At 40.5% G+C, this 20,012-nt stretch overlaps 1 protein-coding gene across 1 annotated transcript in view; it reads left to right on the forward strand.

Annotated features, from left to right (window-relative positions):
* LOC309601771 (ceramide transfer protein-like) overlaps positions 1 to 19,504 on the forward strand; it is a gene marked incomplete at its 3' end in the record, with an annotated part of 30,423 nt that extends 10,919 nt beyond the window's left edge. Inside the window, exons 3-4 of the mRNA XM_082334904.1 lie at positions 8,539 to 8,655; positions 19,388 to 19,504. Coding sequence (XP_082191030.1) covers positions 8,539 to 8,655; positions 19,388 to 19,504 — 234 coding nt within the window. The remainder of the gene's footprint in view (positions 1 to 8,538; positions 8,656 to 19,387) is intronic.
* Between the last annotated feature and the right edge of the window lie 508 nt (positions 19,505 to 20,012).

Raw genomic sequence — 20,012 nt, forward strand, 5'->3', positions numbered from 1 at the left:
AGAGTTTAGACTGATATCAGGTAAATTTTAAACTTTAGAATGAAAGCTTTTAGGCTGACATTTGTTAGCAACATACCTTGTGCTTAATAATTATCACTGTACATGAGTTCTTACATTATGTATTCAAAGCAGTCAGTCTTTAACACTTATATCCTAAATTAGCTGCAAATATGCAGTACCATGGAGCCAATGACATATAGCTAGCTTGATATCTTTGTTCTTGATGGTCCTAGTTGCTGAGGTCAAGGTGACATGACTGGAGAGCTCCTTAATGGGTGGGGAGAATGGATGGGACACAGATGACAGGACAGGGACAGAATTGAAGTAGGCATCTTCTGCCAACCCTGCCCCAATTTGGGATCTCTTATAACCATCTTTTATAAAATGAGTTTCTAGGTGATTTTTTTTTTCTAATCCTTAGCTCCTGCTCCTGGACTACATGCTGTGTAATGCTGGGGGGGGGCGGGGCAGGGCAGGGCAGAGTGTTACTTTCCCAGGCTGCAGCAGGTGCATTGCCCTGTTGCTCAGCTGTTTTGGTTTTTGGGTATGGTGGTTGTTGGTCGTCGTCATCCCGTCGTGGGATACCTGAGAAGTATCATTTGCATTTTTCTGCAGGGGACTTGGTTCTCTGGTTTAATTCCCACCAAGGTGACAACATGCACGCCTCCATTTCCAGCATCTTATATCCTGAAGTCATTAACTGATAGTTAGCACTAAACACAATTATGACTTTATTAAAGCTTAGGGTTCTTCAGACTGTGTTCAAACATGACAGGTCCATTGGTTATATCCTCATTTCGCACAGTGTGTATCTAAATCTGTTAACACCCCTTCAGTAATCCATGTAGCTTTTACATAGGGTATCCACAGTCAATGGTAGATCACTTCAGGCAGTGGCTGTGTGCACATGCTGTTTTACAACTACTTCAGTCTTGCCCTTATTTCTTCTAATAACACAGTGCAATTCCATGTCTTTGATCAAAGTTTAGCTGATATTTCAAATGCACATTTTCTATATTATAGATTTTGCTATTGCAAGTCATTGGTTTTTCAGTAGGCAGTTGGGAATAGCATGTGTCAGAGGTGTGTTCACATAGAAACCAATACAGCATGACTTGATACTACATAGTAATTCCACATTATTAACAGGAAAATAATTGGATAAAATATTCATTAACAAATTGGGTACTATAAGACTATAGAATAGTTGATTCCACACAAAAATTACTAAAAAATCTTTTTTATATGATCACTTCTGCATCTGAACATCTCTGCTGAATGTGCAGAAAACCAGATTCACCAGGTTCATTCTTGAGAACCGGGGGTTTCAAGTTTAAAATGTGGTTTAACTGCAAAAGTAACACATACAATATATGTTTGTTCCAGACTTAAAAAGGCGATTCTCAGATGAGAGGGCTTTTTTGCAATGGATTAAACCAAACCCAAGCTAATTTTAAAGTTTGCATAGCGTGCTAGCAAGCTAATGTTAAATTCTGCTTGGTGTGCTTCTGCTTTCATGGGTGCAGTGGGCCTCTACTTCAGCCAAGGTTTGAAAAGACAAGATAATTATTGTTTAAAAGAAAAAGCAGTGTGTGTTGTATTTTGAAAGGCAAATATTCTAACATAAGATCTGAAGTGAAATATTTGGGTAGTAGCAAAGAATGTAAAAACACTTAACAGGCTTTTATATTTTTAAGCCTATTTTCTTGATAAGATTTTTCTATACATGTAAATGTGCCATTATGAGAAAGTTTTTCTTTTTAATGTAGTAATGAACAAATCATAGAATGATTAGATGTGCCATGTTTTGCCACATAAAAGGATCATCACTGTTTCAGTAGACATAAAATGGTCTCATTTAATTGTTTGCAATAATGTTTTCCTATATCCTGTAAAAAATACAGCCAGCTGATATAACTAAAAAGTGGATTCTTATTGCTTAAGAATAACAGCAAGGAAAGACAAGACATCCTAGTCTAAAGTTTCTACTAGGTTTTGCCTGGATTTTGGAATTCAGAAAGGGAAACTAGAATTTTGTGAATTTTGGTTGACCCTAATTCCCCATGTTTGTGGATCTACTTGGATTTTGTTTCGGGGGGGGGGGGGGGGGGAAGTATTGTAAATTAAGTGAATTAGAACTTGCCACATCTCTTGGGTTTTCAGTACATTTTGAATAAAATGTATGATAAACAATGAAGTATAATGCTTTCTCTAAGTTGCTCCACTCTGACAGTTAGATCTAGGATAGTTAATGATATTTAAAAAAAACCCACACAAACTTGCAAAATTAATGACTCTAGTAACTTTAATGTTTATACTTCCAAAGCCAAGTGTCTTCAAAAATAATTCGTAGAGAAAAAAGGATCTTTATGCACTTTTATAATTGCATTGGGTGTATGTGGCAAGGGTGGGGGCTGCCGTGCGCTAGACACAGCCAGTTCCAGCTGGCTCCAGTGGACCCACTGCAGGGCACAGCTGAGCACCTCAGCCACTGTGGTGGTGCCTCGGGGTAAACAGTTAATAAAGGGCAAAAACACTGTGCAGCAGTGTGAGAGTAAGAGGAGTGAGGAAAAAAGTGTGAGAAACAGCCCTGCGGTGAGAGCAGGAGGAGGAGCTCCATGCGTGGAGCAGAGATCCCCTGCAGCCCCTGGAGGAGACCACCGCGCAGCAGGCATTTCCTTGCAGCCTGTGGAGAGGACCACGCCGGAGTGGATATCCACACTGCAGCCTGTGGAGGATCCTACACAGCAGCATCTGGATAAGCACTGAAGGAAGCTGCAGCCTGTGGAGAGCCAATGCTGGAGCAGGTTTATTGTGAAGGACTGCAGCCATGGAGAGGAACCATGCTGGAGCAGGGGAAAAATGTGAGGAAGGAGTGGCAGAGTTGAAGTGTTCTGAACTGACTGCAGCTCTCCATCCCCCTGCACCTGTATTTTTAGTTTTGTCTTTGTTTCTCACCATCCAACTTTATTTTTAATTGGCAATAAATTAAATTAATTTTCACCAAGTCGAGTGTGGTTTGCCCATGATGGCAATTGTTAAGTGATATCCCTGTCTTTATCTTGACCCACAGCTTTTCATCTTATTTCCTCTCCCTGTACAGTTGGGGGGGGGGGGGGGAGGGGGAGTGAGAGAGCAGCTGGGTGGGGGTCTGGCAGCCAGCTAGGGCATACCCACCACATTAATCTAGAGAGTAGTCAGAGATATAGCTTGTGATTAATGTACTTGCTTGAAACAATAAGAAGGGACAAGGATTGTTCCTAAGCAGAGGCAAGATTTTGCTGCATGTACTCCAACTTTGGGGAAGGAAGAGATCTCTAAAGGAAAATACAGTGATGATGCTCGTTCAGAGGAAATAATGTTAAGGGAGGATACAACACGGAGTAGACCATTTGGATGAGCAGTGTTCAGGCTGTATTCTGAAAATGAGCAGTGACTTCAGAAAGAAATACACTAACTTGACTAAATACTTCTCCTTAGTATTTAATAGGGCACGAGAGACCGTGTTTTTAGACCTATCTTGTCTGGTAAAATTCTTACCAAGCATAGTATTAATTGGTAAAACACAGATAGCTTTTTTCCCTTAAGAGAATTTTATAGAACCGAAGTAAACCAAAATGCATTGCTTTACAAAACGCCTTTTCTAAAGCAATGATTTCTCACAATTTTGCAATAGTTCTATTAGAGGAAATAAAACAGGTAGTAATTAATATTTTCTTTCATTGTAAAATTACTTTTATGAATATAGCTCTCTTATGAGATCTTATGGCTGTGATAATTCAGTCTACAGGAAAGTAAATAATTTGGTGTTCTAGCAGGATGAATGTGAAAATTAGCATTAGAAGTTTCATGGGATATGGCTTAAATATGACTGGAATTTAGAAATTCAAGAATATAGTGAAATATCAAGAATTATATTCAGCAGCTGAACAGGCTTGCACACTTAGCCGGGGGCAAAATCAATATGCAGCTATACTAAATTTTTTTTTTGTATTTAAAAAATGACTTCTTGGCATCACAAAAAAAAAAAAACCAAACCAATAAAAACTGGTATGTCAAAGCTTCAGGGATAAATAGTTTTGTACTGCTGAATTAAGTGAGCACAATGTTTGTCTTCACTTGGTTTGTATATGTTATTACAGTGTATAACACTGGTGTGTTGTAAGCTGCAGTTATCTTCATAACAATATATCATATTGTTTTGTTAATAACTGCGAACCAGTGGAGCTAGGATAGATAACAGCCTCTGTCACATTTATGCTTGTGCTGTTCCTGCCTGAGAGAGAATTAAAGAATGGTGATTCTTGTTTTCTGTAGGCCTGTACTGTTTGTCTTGTGTCCTAGTGCCCTGCTCAGTATTTTCTTAATAAAAAAATAAAACCCACCACCTTCAGAATTTTAAAATAACTTCCCTGTAGATAAGTTTTAGTTCTGCAATGGGAATAGCAGCACAAGCACCCTTAATAGTTGTGATGTACAGACTTGAGTCAGACTTGCTATGAACTGCCCTGGCTTTCTTCTGTAGAGAAAAGAAGAAATACCTTTTATAGTAGTGAGATTGGTTTAGCAAGCAAAAGTTTCTTCAAGTGTCCCCCCCCTCCCCATGGAGTATGCTTGAAGGTTATGAAGCTTATAAAAACACTTAAATCTCCCTGTGTTTTTTGCCTTAAGCACTTGAACCAGTATTTTTCAAGCAGATACTGCTCTGAAGCTTATTTCATTAATACCTCAGGCTTGAGAGCTGTATAGCAGGAAGGATTTTGTGGCAATGGCAGTCAGCTATGACTCATGAGACCTGAGCTGGCGATGGACTTCCTCAGTAACTGTAGCCAAGTAAATGTTTCTTTGTGTAAACTGCTTGTTTAGAATTTAAGAGCTAGTATCAGTTGGTTTTATACAGAAAATTCTGGGACACGAATACTTGCAATTGCCTTTATTTCAGCAGGATTCTCTGCAGGTGCCTTGGAAGAAAGCTTTGGGAGGCATACAGAAAGGATGTTTGGCAATGCTGGAGGCCTATTTCTTGCAGTGTATTCTTGCATGGAATTATGATTTAGCTGTTTTTCTTTGAAATGCTGGCTCTAGAAGAAGCCCTTGGCGTGCATACAGGCTACCTCTGCCACAGACTCTTAAAGTCTGCCAAACTCACCTTTGAAAACTCTATAAAGGTTTTCAAGTGCTACCATTCACAGTGTCATGTAAGTCTGGGTTTGGTTCCCCAGTGCCCTCTCAATTTGTGTATGCTGCTTGAGACTGCTGAGGGATAGGGGCATTAGGAAAAAGCAGCTGAAGTTCTCCAACCTGCTTTAGGTCCTGAGGATAGATAGTGACTCCTACTTGCATTCTGCTTTCCTGTGTGACTAAAACATTCCTCTTTTTCTTGTGAAAAGGCAGTAGGACACATCCTGGCTTCAGCACAGGTCCTTAGCTTGTTACGCTTGAAAATCGCTGTTTTTCCTGCAACGTCTTGTCAGGTGACTGGCTAAGAACTATACTGTTTTATAATCCCTTCTGAGCATATGGAGGAAAGTGAACACTAGGCTAGAAACCGTGAACTTCAGATAAAAGGAGATATAACTGAAATGAGACGAGATCTACAGGAAGAAAGTAAAGAGAAGAGAAATGGAAAAACTTGAAGCAAGTATAAGGAGAGGCTCAAACTAGTCTGAGGAGGATGTTAGAAGAATAAAGGACAGACCTGAGAAGTGGTGAATAATGCTTCGTGGTCTCTGCTAGATGCAGCTACAGAAAACAATAAAAGCACTTATAGCAAGAGGGAAACCAAGGAAGTTTGTCCAGAGCTCAGTGGGGAGGAGAATGTAACAGATATGATATTAAAAAAATTATGTATTTGTCTGCCAAGTTATCAATGAAAATGAAATATGAACTCATTCTTGGTTGAGAAAATGATTAATCGGCAACAACTTGACTTGTTCTGGGTTAAGAAAAGAACAGGTCATGTGATTCAGATGTTTTATTTGCTCTTGGTGAAATGCATATTAGAGAACTTGACTTTCATGTTCAGTGAATTCAGGGTTCGTATGGTGGAGCCTGTCTTTAAAAAAAAGCAGAGGAAAAGGAGGGAAATAAAGGGTCTGACTTCAGTTGCCAGAAAAATATGGAAAATATGCAATTAATAAGTACTATAAGATGGTAAATAAATAACATGCATTTGTCAAGAGTAAATCATGTATCTCCTACCTAACTTCCTTTTCAAGCAGTATTTAGCATTGCTAGTGGAGATTTCTTATATTTAAGCAACTTGTCTAACAGGACCACCTGTTCAGCTGGCTTTTTTGTAATATGAAATTGCACAGTGAGCTGAGGATAACCCTAGACCTGATTTTTGTGGCCTAGTCTTTTAACTATTGGTAATGCAGAAGTGTGCACACAGTGAATGGCCCAGAAAGGTGTTGAAAAGTTTTAGCTAAACCTCAAGGAAAACATTTCTGTTCCTTGTCATAGCAACAGGGCATAGTTTTTCAAATATATTAAAAGTTGCTATGCAAAGAAAGGGAATATGTAAACCTGCCTTTGAAAAGGGCAGAGAAGTAATGGTCTTAAAACATAATAAAAGATGTTTAGGTTAGAGATGGAGGAAAAAAAAAAAACCTGACAGAAAGGATGGTTGTGCACTGGAATAAGTTGTGTATGACAGCGTGGAATCAGGCTTTTAAGATTAGTTTTGGCAAGTCTTTCTAACTGTGTAGCATGTAATTGCTTTTAACCCCTCCCAAAGGGCCTCAGAGAGATCGAGTAGAGGAATACTGTCATGGCGGGAAAAACTTTGATAGCCAATTCTTATACACTTGATTTTTGGGAGAATCTTCCATTGTTGTAGGTGCATATCCCCCACCACATGGCTAAAGGAGGTCCTGGCAGAGGGATGGCTGGGAACAGGCTTATAAGCCTGACACATTGATGTGGCAGGCTTGCTACCCTAAAGCAAATAAACATCTTTCTTGTATATAGTAATAATAATGTAGCAAATGTAGTTTGAAAAAGAGGGGCCTGGGCTAGAAGACTTGATGTCCCTTATGTCCCGATGTTCTGTGGTTCAGTGAAGGCAAAGCAGCATATATAACCAGTTTTGAAAGTTGCTTGAATTGAATTAAGTTGAGATGATCAGGTATTAAGGGAATTAGTAGCTGCAGTTGATTCACTTGATTGTCAGCTTTGTCAGTTGCTGGATTTTTTTTTCTGTGGGAAGTTTAAATTTCTTTAAATTGAACTTAGGTTAAGATGCTTGACCAAATATGTGAAGCTATTAAAAAAAAAAAAAAGTGAAGCTTCAAGTACTTTTGTTAAACTCTTCCTAGCTCATTTTTTATTTGCTAGTTGGCTTCTGTTGTACTTTTCTTCCTCCTTAGTATATTTAAACAAGAAAGATTGTGCATTATGTGTAAGTAGCTTCTGATTTCCAGATCCTTAGAAAATAAGTCTTACTGACACTGAACTGTTGTGCATGACACAACAAATGAGGCTTGCTTTTAGGTTTTCTTTTGTGGAGTGTTTCATGAGTGATCCACAGTGCTTTAGTTGTCTGCATGATGAATGTATTCACAGAGCAGTTCTTATGTTGTCAAGGATATTAACGTGTGTAGTCTTGTCTTTGGCATCAGGAATCAATATTTATGGTCTTTCAGATGGCATCATTTGCCTTAACCTTACAGCCTGTTATCTTCCTGTGGTTGCTTGTATGTGTAACTTTTCTTTGTATTCAAATTCAAAAAAAGGTGTTCAGCTATACCTGTGTTATGTTTTGTTAAGAATAGTTTTCAATGAAGGGGAAAAAAAGTTGTGCTGTGTTGGATGTTTGCTAGGGAGTAACTTTGAACTGACAGTGTCAGGGCACAGGGCAGATTAGATCGTTGTTTTGTTCCTTTGTACTTTCCTTACCAGCTTCACTGTAATGCTAGTAAAAGCTTTTTAGTATTTGAGGCATGTGAATTGAAAGTTATGTGCATTTGAGTGGTGATATGGGATGGGATTGCATGTTGCTCCCAATTATCTGATAATCCTGTCTTAGTGAGATGAGGCAGAGGGTGCCACAGCTTCCTTTAGTTGCCTGCCTTCCTTCTCACTTTGCTGTAGTCTGCTTTTATGGTTCTATCCTGGTGCTTTTTGCTACGCTGTATGTATTCCTTCCATCTAAAATCATTATTGATAGCAATAACCTTAATTTCTCTTTCCTGCTTTGAAATTTTAAAAAAAGGTGTATTTTCCTGGCTGTGTCCACCAGTTATTTTGCTAAAGGATTCCTTTGGAAGTATGAAGGTTTGTGTGGAACTTTTTTGTGACAATTTTGTTTAATAAGAATGTACTAAACAGGCTTTTCTGTTTCAGAAGACTGGCATTTTTCATTATGGAAGTGTATGCTAGTTCATTATTTGAGACAGCTACATAAAACGGAGTTTAGAATCTAGGATGAATTCAAGGCAATATCGATCAGTTTTTCTAATTACAGTATTTTAGAGTGTGAGATATTGTTGATCATGTTGATAATTTTAGCTATTCTTACACTCTTTTCTTTCACAGCCTCACGACTTTGACGAATGCAGATTTGATATTAGTGTAAACGATAGTGTTTGGTACCTCCGAGCTCAGGACCCAAACCACAGACAACAGTGGGTAGATGCAATAGAACAACACAAGGTATGTTTTTTTCTGCTTTCCTTTCTCACTCCCTCATTAGAGCTGATGGTGCTTGTGGAGAGTTGTAAGCTTCACTGTACAGTCATTAAAGTACTTAAGGTATTTATGACAGATAAAAGCTGCCAGATTGAAGCAGTGTGTTAAATATGTTCCAAAGGAATTGATTTGCTTATCCTTCCTATATAAGAGTTTAGAGAACTGGGAGCTAACAACTGTGAACCTTTCTTGAGCTCTCTAGCTTGAAAAAGAAAAAAAGCTTGCATTATGTTTGAGTGACTTCTTAATGGTTTTGTCCATCCTCTCTCACTGATTATTGAATTGGTTCTTATCTAGATGTCCCAGATGTTAAACTTGTTAGTCTTAGAGTCCATTCCCCTAAGTTATCATTCTGGTTTTTAGGCTCATCTCTTTCATTACTTGGCTGCTTTTACTGTATTTGATTACTGGCTTTTGTCTCCTTGTCTTTTAAGGCCCTACTGTTCATCAGCATTTTGGTTCAGCTTTCCTGATCTATGCCTCATCTCTTCTAATGAACTCCATTACTTTGATTTTACCTAAAGGGCTTGAAGGTCAGGTATTTTTAAAGTATGTAGCACACAAAACATCTGTTATGTTTTCAGATACAAGATAGGCACTGCTCCAAGGTGTTGAGTTTAACTACAGTACCTAGCACAATGCAACTTCTGCATCTGGGTTATACAGGTAGAATCATAGATTATCCCAAGTTGGAAGGGACCCAGAAGGATCATTGAGTCTAACTCCCTGCTTGCAGGACTACCTAACACTAAACCATATGACTAAGAGCATCGTCCAGATGCTCCTTGAACTCTGACGGGCTTGGTGCTGTGACCACTTCCCCGGGGAGACTGTTCCAGTGACTGACCACCCTCTCAGTGAAGAACCTTTTCCTAATGTCCAATCTGAACTTCCCCTGATGCAGCTTCATTCCATTTCCATGTGTCCTATCGCTGGTCACCAGAGAGAGGAGATCAGCGCCTCCTCCTTTGCTGCCCCCCTTGAGGAAGTTGTAGACTATGATGAGATCACCCCTCAGCCTTCTCTTCTCCAAGCTGAACAAGCCAAGTGACCTCAGCCACTCCTCATAAGTCTTGCCCTCGAGACCTTTCACCATCTTGGTCGCCCTCCTCTGGACACACTCTAATAGTTTGATGTCCTTCTTATACTGAGGCACCCAAAACTGCACACAGTACTCGAGGTGGAGCCCCACCAGTGCATTGTAGAGGGGGACAATCACCTCCCTCGAGTGGCTAGCTATGCTGTGCTTGATGCACCCCAGGACCCGGTTGGCCCTTTTGGCTGCCAGGGCACACTGTTGACTCATGTTCAACTTGCCATCCACCCAAACCCCCAGATCTCTTTCTGCGGGGCTGCTCTCCAGCCTCTCGTCCCCCAATTTGTATGTATAACCAGGATTACCCTGTCCCAGGTGGAGAATCCAGCACTTGCTCTTGTTAAATTTCATACGGTTGGTGATTGCCCAACTCCTTAGTCTATCCAGATCTCTCTGTAAGGCCTCTCTACCCTCGAGGGAGTCCACAGCTCCTCCTAGTTTAGTATCATCAGCAAACTTAATGTACATTGGATTCCTGTGCCCAGATCATTTAAAAAAACATTAAAGAGCACTGGCCCTAAAATTGAGCCCTGGGGAACCCCACTGGTGACTGGCGGCCAGCCTGATGTAACCCCATTTACTAAAACTCTTTGAGCCCAACCTGTCAGCCAGTTGTTCACCCATCATATTGGACTTTTCTAGCTGTGTGCTGGATATTTTGTCCAGAAGGATACTGTGTGTCCTGATCCAATGTCGGGAGAGGTTTCGATACGATCCCAAGGACAAGATTAAGACGCAAACGAGGTCAAATGCCGTACAACCTTTTGACTTTATTTTGGCGAATGAAGGGGTGAGGACCGGGTAGGGAGATGGGGGGAAAAAAAGAAAAAAGAGAGAAAAAGAGAGAAAAATAGAAAGAGTGTGCTCAGGCGGGTGAGAAAAGAGCCACGTAGGGGAACTAGCTACCGCCACTCCGAGTCCGGCGTTGTCCCGTTGATCAAAGGTCCAGTCTCTGTGTCCGCAGGAGCAGCTTCCAAGGAGGTGCGCGGGGTAGGACGAGAAGAGCAAGAGAGAGAGAGCAGAGGGCGAAGAGAGGACCTCAAAAGGCGCACACGGTCCTTTTATATGGCCATGCACATGCGCAGAACGGGTCTGCGTACATGCAGTTTGCGCTTCTGCTTTTCGCGTCCTGGTGTCTGCGCAGGCGTGCGTGCAGTCCATAGCCCCGCCTTTCGCGTCCTGGCCTCCGCTTTTTGCACCCTGGTGTCTGCGCAGGCGTGCGTGCAGTCCATAGCCCCGCCTTTCGCGTCCTGGCCTCTGTGCAGGCGTGTGTGCAGTTCATGGTTCCGCCTTTCGTGTCCTGGTCTCTGCATGGGCATCCTGTGGAGGTTTCGTCGGGGGCTGGATGTCAAAACCAGAAGATGGCGGTAGAACGGCAATGTCGAGACAATTCTGGTTCCATAACAGTCCTCGACACTGTGAGAGACAGTATCAAAAGTTTTGCTAAAATCAAAAAAGAAACCACACCTACTGGCTTCCCTTGGTCAACTAGATGGGTGACCTTGTCATAAAAGGAAATCAAGTTTGTTAAGCAGGACTCTTCCCTCGTGAACCCGTGCTGGCTGTGACCAATGGCTGTGTTGTCTCTCAAGTGTTTTTCAATAACTCCCAGAATAACCTTCTCCATAATTTTACCAGGCACCGAAGTGAGACTGACAGGCCTGTAATTACCAGGGTCTTCCTTCTTAACCTCCTTGAAATCTGGGACAACATTTGCCAGCTTCCAGTCAACTGGGACCTCTCCAGACTCCCAAGACCATTGAAAAATAATGGACAGAGGTCCTGTGATATCATCAGCCAGCTCTTTCAGTACCCTGGGATGAATCCCATTGGGCCCCATAGACTTATGTGCATCCAGCCGGAGCAGCAAGTCTCGAACAAGTTCAGGGTCAGCTGGGAGTTTATAGTTCCCCCAGTCACGGTCTTCCAACACAGGGCTCCAGGAGTCCCAGGCCCCATCATCCATGTTAAAGACAGAGGTGAAGAAGGCATTAAATGGCTCTGCTTTGTCTATGTCCCTATTTGTGAGGTGACTGACCTCATCAAGCAACAGACCAATGTTATCTCTGATCCTCCTTTTGCTGTTGACATATTTAAAAAAGCCCTTTTTGTTGTCCTTCACAGTGCTGGCCAGCTTGAACTCTAATCGAGCTTTGGCCGCACAAATTTTCTCCCTACGGTAGTGAACAGCATCTCCCCATATCCAGGGTCAAAGTTTTGCTGGCAGTTTTTCTCCTGTCTCCAGCAATTTGAAACTCAACTACTTCACGGTCACTATGACCAAGACAGGCCACCAATCACCACTTTGCCCACACGAGTCCCTCTCTGTTTACAAGCAACAAATCTAGCAGGGCACCTTTCCTAGTTGGCTCCCTTAGTACCTGCACCAAGAAGTTATCTTCAGTGTGCTTCAGGAATTTCCTGGACCTGCTTGTGTCTGCTGTATGATATTCCCAGCTGACATCTGGGAAGTTAAAATCTCCCATAAGGACAAGGTCAGCTGATCTAGAGATATCCCTTAATTCCTTGTAGAATAATTCATCAGTGTTACAGGAAGACAAAGTAAAATAGATATCTAAGTAGGTACATATTTTTACCTTGAGCTTCTTCAAGTATTGCTTATATAAGTACTATCTGTAATTAGGAATTTTCACCTTTTATTGGACCGTCCTTATAATAAGCAGGAGATGCTGTTTAAGTACTGTCTTTGATAATGGTCCTCTAAAAAAATAATCTCAATTACAGTATTAGTCCATTTATAGCTTGGCATTTTGCATTAACTTTGGTACAGAGGTAACATTAAAACATACTAAACTAAGTTTCAAAACCAGGATTCTTTTCTGTAGTCTAGTGAGAAAATACAAAGTTAACCATGGAGTGTTTTTGAGACAAAAATACTGCAATTTGTTACTCTTGCAGTACCTCAGAAATGTCTCAAGAGGATACACCGAACAAGTTGCTGGATTACACATCTGTAGAGCTGGCATTTCAAAAACTGTTCTACAGGCATGGGGGTCTTCAGGCATGCAGTGATGGGGATGTGGAACTTGATAACCCTGGGCTGCAATTCGACTAGGTTTGGTGAATGATTTAGCTAGTGAACTGCAGAACTTAACCAGAAGTCTGGCTAAGCAGAGATGCAGGCTGGGTCATTGCATGCTACTATGAAGGAATGAATGAGGAAAATAACCATATCCTTTTCTTGAACTCTGCATGACCTCAAAGGGGAGTCTTCCTCATGCTGTTCTTTTTCCTCTTCTAAGGCTGTCCTTAACTGTTGCTGAGTTCTGAGCTGGCAATTTTATGGAACCACCTATTTATAATATGGAAGTATCGCGTGGTAATAGTTTAGAGTTTGCCATTGTACGTGTAATTTTGGAATTGTTTTTCTGTGTCACTTGCAAAAAAAAAAAAAAAAAAAAATCTTGCATGCATCACCATTGAATTTTCTTCTCCTGCTTTACTGCCCAGCCACGATCATGAGGTATCTGTTTTTCTCTCTGGTATTATTGGTAAACTTAAGTCATCTTATTCAACCTTCATTTCAAATCGTTAATGAGTGTTGAGGAGCATGAGTTCTAGCATTCCAAAAATGACCTTCTTTTGTGGAGAAGCCTGATTAATTATGCAGTTTTTCCACTTAAAAGGCTTATTTTAATATTGATTTTTGTTTGGACAGTTTAAGCTTTCATACTTTGCAAAAATTTGGTGGTTCTTAAAAAATAATAATAGTTTGTACCAGATCTGTCTTCACATTTGAGTGCAATGAGAGGTTTCTTGGATAATTCCACTGGAGGAATCTGAACACCAGAAGCCTTGGAAGTGCTGTATGCACATAAATAGGTGTTTGATGTAATTAAACATAAACCAGAAATGTTTAAATCCAGTTTTCAGTCTGATTATCATTAATGTTTCTTAGAAAAAGTGTCTCCAAATGTCTTGTTTCAATAAGATATTTTCCAGATTGGGTGGTTAGTGCTATGTTTTCCTATAATTTATATACATGTTTGTAGGGAAAAATGTGCTGCTGCTTAATAACATTGATAGGATCTGAAAAATATATTTTCTTGGAGGCTGGAAGTTCATCCCATTTTTCATTGAATTTGTATGAAGAACACTTCAATGATCCTTAGTTTGAAGTAAATTTTCACCCATCCTTTAATTTCTCTTCAGCTCTTGTGGAAGCTTTATATTTAAACACTTGATTGAGAGTATAAGTTGGACTTCTGTGAAGCAAAATATCCTGTTTCACTGAAAAGTTCAGATTTTTATCTGCTTATTCTGAAATTTTCTGAAGCAACTTTCCTGGTCAGATTACTGTAACTCAAGCAAAAGTTCCTTGACAAGCTATTGTTGTCAGATAAAAATTAATTTTGTTTCAGAACTAGGTTCTTGAACTAATACATAATAATTTGAATAAAATTGAGAGAGGAAACTATTTCCTGTACTAAGTAGTAATTTTGATTAACTTGAGTCTATTGCTATATGAAGTACTGGGTTTATTTTGGTTTTTAAGCTCTTTGTTGCTTACTGAGTGGGTAGGTAGTTCTGGTAGGCTGCTTAAGCTGTTTGCTAACAAAAGTATGTTTGAGATTTACTGTAGAATGTCACAAGGTGATTTATCTTTAGAGTATGAAAGACAGACTGAAACTTTGACTGTTTCATTGTGCTCTGAACAGAGAAAACACTGATTTAAACTAAACTTTATATTAAGTTTGAGTATGAGCAGACTTAGAAAAACTTACAGATTAGCAACACCAGTGAGTAGCTGGTAGCTGAGAAATGTTAAACATCTAATGTTCAAGCATAAAAACTGTTAGAATTTGCTGCTCTTTGTTATTAACATTGCATTAGCCTTTTCTTGTACTGAGGTTCCTGAATGCTGACCAGATTAAATGTGTCTCAAGTACAGCTTCTAAAATGCTTATTAATCTCCCTGAACTGAAGGAAGGCGTAGTGGTGGGTTGACCCTGGCTGGCCACCAGGTACCCACCAAGCTGCTCTATCACTCCCCCTCCTCAAATAGACAGGGGGAGAGAAAATGAGAAAATATGGCAAAAGGCTTGTGGGTTGAGATAAGGACAGGGAGAGATCACTCAACAGTTACCATCACGGGTAAAACAGACTTGACTTGGGAAAATTAATTTATTGCCAATGAAAAGTCAGAGTAGGATAATGAGAAATAAAAAACTAAATCTTAAAACACCTTCCCCTCCCTTCTTCCCAGGCTCAACTTCACTCCTGATTTTCTCTACCACACACCCCCCACCCCACCCCCCCCCCCAGCAGCACAGGGGGATGGGGAATGGGGGCATGCGGTCAGTTCATTATGTGTTGTCTCTGCCGTTCCTTCTTCCTCATGCTCTTTCCCTGCTCCAGTGTGGGGTCCCTCCCATGGGAGACAGTCCTCCATGAACTTCTCCAACATGGGTTTTTTTTCACAGGGTGCAGTCCTTCAGGAACAGACTGTTCCAGCATGGGTCCCCCAAGGGGTCACAAGTCCTGCCAGCAAACCTGCTCCAGCATGGGCTCCCCTCTCTCCACGGGGTCACAGGTCTTGCCAGGAGCCTGCTCCAGCACGGGCTTCCCCATGGGGTCGCAGCCTCCTTCGGGTGCCTCTGCCTGCTCTGGCGTGGGGTCCTCCACAGGCTGCAGGGGGATATCTGCTCCACTGTGGACCTACATGGACTGCAGGGGGACAACCTGTGTCACCATGGCCTTCACCACGGGCTGCAGGGGAATCTCTGCTCTGGTGCCTGGAGCACCTTCTCCCCCTCCTCCTTCACTGACCTTGCTGTCTGCAGAGTTGTTCCTTACATATTCTCAGTCCCCAGCTGCTGTTGCACAGGTTCCCCCCCCCCCCCCCCCTTCTTAAATATGTTATCACAGAGGTGCTACCATTGTTGCTGATTGGCTCAGCCTTGGCCAGCGGCAGGTCCATCTTGGAGCCGGCTGGCACTGGCTCTATCGGACATAAGGGAAGTTTCTGGCATCTTCTCACAGAAGCCACCCCTGTAGCCCCCCCCCGGCTACCAAAACCTTGCCATGCAAACCCAATACAGAGGGAAAAGTCTAAGACAGTGATAAGACCATCAGTGAGGCAAATGAGGAAATAGTTCATGTGTAACCAGGAGTCCTTTCTTCTACTTAAATGTTTCATTAAACATATTGAGCAGATATTTATCTATAAAATATCTGGTTGTAAGGGTGTATCTCATTAGGAAGCTTCTCTGTTCTCCTACCCTAACAGATAGTCAGGTCTAGGATGGCTGATGACCTTTATCTTAGATGGATCTAATGGCAATGTATATTGCTGAGAAACTCAAGACCAGACTTGATTTCCTTATTTCCCCGGTGTAAAAATATTGATGGTGCATGAGCACCAAGGTATTGATGCTTTTGAAAAGTTGCTCTCAAATAATAAATTCAAGGACTGACTCCTGATCTCTACTGTGGTTTGAAAATGGAATATGGAATTTCTAACTTACGATTAGAGAAACCAACTTAAATGTTGTTAATTTTGTGCTGTGAGAAACTGTGAGGAAAATGTCTGGGTTAACATGTAGAGGACATGGACTCCTGCATCATGTAACTTGTAACAAATAAAATGAATGTGTTCTATGTAGTATGAATAAAAGATTTACTTTTTCATTGAAGTAGAAAGTGTTTCTTTACATATATTAAACTTATCCAAAGTTTTCATTCTTTATCCTCCACTCTGGTAGAGTTGATATGTTAACTTACAAACTTGTATTACTTCCCAAAGGTATAGATGAGGGGGTGAATTGCTGTTTGCTGTGAGAACTATTTAAATAAATAAACTTATTTTGAGCAAATTAACTTAAATGGGGTTTTTTTGAACTCTTGAAATCCAGATGATTTTTTTGTAACATTGATCTAACACCAGAGTTGAAAACTTGCTGAGAATTTGTTTAGAAATGAATGTTTCATGAGAAACTCTGCATCAACTTATGTTTGTCCTATTTTGTTCCATCTTAGTTTAATTTTTTCCACACAGATTCTGCATGTGTTCATTATTGACTTTGTGACTCTTCAGCAAAATAAATTGACAGTGTTTTAAGTCTTGGATTTTCAAAATCTTGTGTTTATCAAACTGAAATATTGTTTTATGTCTTGTTGAACTTCTTACAATTCCTGTCTTTGGTGTGTAAAATTGGAAGAGATCATTCTCCAGAGGGATATCTATATATCAAATAATTTTGGCATGTGAGGAGTAGATAGGTTCCCTTTTTCATTTTGAAGTGATGATATACAAGGTGTTTATATCTAGAGCCAGAGGCATGAATTTCAAAGTCTGATTGTGAAAGGCATTCTTATGTGGCTACCTTGAAAGAGCGACTACTTCACTGTTTTTACTGTTGATTAGACACTGGGAGAGGAGTCAGCTACTTAGAATAAGGGTTATACAGAAAAATCGGGAAGAGAAAAACTTAGTGTCTCTCTTCTAGGAACTTTTTTCCCCCAAATAGCTTGGGGGGAGGGGGTGTGGTAGCCTCAGCAGGTCAAAGATAATTTAGCTTGTAAGTAGTTCTAATTTTGTGAGATTCTTAATATAGTATAACATGTTTTGGATTTTTTTTTTAAATTATCAGTTGTCAAAACAAACTCAGCAAGGTACTTTACATCCTGATTTTTTTTTTTTTTTTGGTATTGCTTTACCTATGGATCTAGGTAAGATGGTGAACAACCAAAAAGTTGGATTTGGCAGGCTAATAAAGTCAAATTTAGGCATAAGTATTAAAACAGTTAATTTACTTTCTTTGTTCACTGATACATTTCCAAACAAGTAAACTAGAATTGGGACATTTAGTTTTGAAAAGATTCTTTTCTGAATGTGGATCCTAGCTCATAGATTCATTTAGAAAACTGCAGACCAAGCTTTAAACAGCTCAATTCTGATTGCAATTAATAAGGGTGCTTTAGAATATTGTTGTGGAAAAAAAAAATCAGCTTGAAATTTTCACAAAATGCTTGTTAAGCATGTAAAATGTATGTTCCACCTAATCTTAAAAGAAAAAAAAAAAAGACCATTACCTTATACACAAAGCATTAAGTCATTAATTTCACTCTTAAGGTCATCTGCATGTTGTGTTTTCTCTTGTCAAAGTACTGTTCTGAAGGAGGTATTGAATGTGCTGTTAGGCGCTGAAAAAATATTACTGCTAACAGTAATTGTGATGTTGAAGCCAGAAAAGGCAGTAGGTAGGTATCTGAAGAGAGGACAAGAGGTAGAGGGTGGGCTTTTGCTAGTCAAACATGAGTGCAACACTATACAAAAGTAAAACTCCCAATGGCTAAAAACAGAGCATCATAGTGTTATGCACTAGAGAAGCATCTTAAATATATTTAAAAAACAACAACAACAAAAAAAACCAAACCCCAAACACCACAGAATACTCTTAAAAGGAGCCCTCTCAAACCATTTTAATTCTTCCAATTCTAAAAGGTTGAGCTAATGTCAATTGCTTAAATCAATTGTTGATACAAATCAGCTTCTGGGTAAACAGTATGAAGGACATAAGGTAAAATGCTACCTGTGGAGTAGTATGATGTAGTAGTGTGACAAGAAGTTATCTTCCACTACTTCCTTGCTGACTGGAAGCTAGCCAATGTTATTCCAATTTACAAGAAGGGTGTGAGGGAAGACCCAGAAAACTACAGACCTGTTAGTCTAACCTCAGTACCTGGAAAAATTATGGACATCCTACTGGGTGCTACTGAAAGGCATTTAAAGAACAATTCAATCATCAGGCACAGTCAACATGGGTTCACAAAGGGAAAGTCCTGTTTAACTAATTTTATATCCTTCTATCATAAGGTCACCTGCCTAGTGGGTGAAGGGAAGGTGGTGGATGTGGGTTTTCTGGATTTTGGTAAGGCTTTTGATACTGTCCCTCACAGCATCCTTCTGGACAAGTTGTCCAACTGTGGGCTGAGTGGGTATGCAGTGTGCTGGGTGAAGAACTGGCTGAAGGGCAGGGCTCAAAGGGTTCTAGTGAATGGGGCTACACCTGGCTGGCAACCGGTCACCAGCACGGTGTTCCTCAGGGTTCAATTCTAGTGCCAGTTCTGTTCAATATATTTATCAACGATCTGGATGCAGGAGTTGAATGCATCATTAGCAAGTTTGCTGACAATACCAAACTGGGAGGTGCTGTTGACTCTCTCGAGGGGCGAGAGGCCTTGCAGAGGGATCTAGATAGATTGGAGCAATGAGCAATGATTAATGGGATGAAATTTAACAAGTCCAAGTGCCAGATTCTGCACCTGGGATGGAGTAACACCAGGCACAAGTCTAAATGGGGAGAGGAGTGGCTGGAGAGCAGCCCTGCAGAAAGGGACCTGGGGGTGCTGGTCGACAGCAGGCTCAAGATGAGTCAGCAGCGTGCCCTGGCAGCCAAGAGGGCAAACTGCATCCTGGGGTGCATTAAACACAGTATAGCATAGGTACCTTCCAAAGGAACTATTCTACTCTCTTCTACTTTTTCTCTTGGAATTCAGGTGTTTCAGCAATGTGTGATTTTTCTTTTTTTTTTTTTTTTTTTTTTTTTTTTTTTTTTGAATGATTTGCTTTCTCAGCGGTGGTTGCTGAGGTCTGAAGAGGGGGAAAAAATGTGGTATTTCATCCTAACACCAGTTCCTCTGTCCCTATTCCACCACCCTCACCCCAACCGTTCACAAATAAGACTGGCCTGAGCACCTGAGCAGAAGCAACAGTGCAGACAGAGGAAAGCAGAGGAGTTATGGGAATAGGTAAATACTGATTAACTTTGTTTTTATTTCTCAAATTCATAGTGAGGATTGTAAGAGAGTGATGATGAGGCCTCCTTTTTCTCTGATATTGGTGGCCTAAGTGTTGGAACAAGTTTCTTAAGTAGTTTTGGTGTCAGCTACTGTTTCCTATCAGACTGATTTGGGTTGCCATGTTCTGTTGCCTGAGGCTCTGCAGCACATCAACAAAGTCCCAATTTTTTTTTTTTTTTATGCTGACAGTTTGGATTGTATCGCATACCCTGTTAGTTTCTGTGATGACTTTAACAACTAGTACTAATATAGCTTATATTCATACAGGATGCCAGATACTGGAGTGAACTGTATCTTGCATGCAAGTACAAAAGGTTGGTTGTTTAAAGAGGTTTTAAAATAACTGTATTTGTGAAAGACCATGTGAGCTAAAGTCATTCTTATCAGATGCCATGTCTTA

The sequence above is a fragment of the Platalea leucorodia genome (assembly GCF_965183815.1).
Source record: "Platalea leucorodia genome assembly, chromosome: W".
Lineage (NCBI taxonomy): Eukaryota > Metazoa > Chordata > Aves > Pelecaniformes > Threskiornithidae > Platalea > Platalea leucorodia.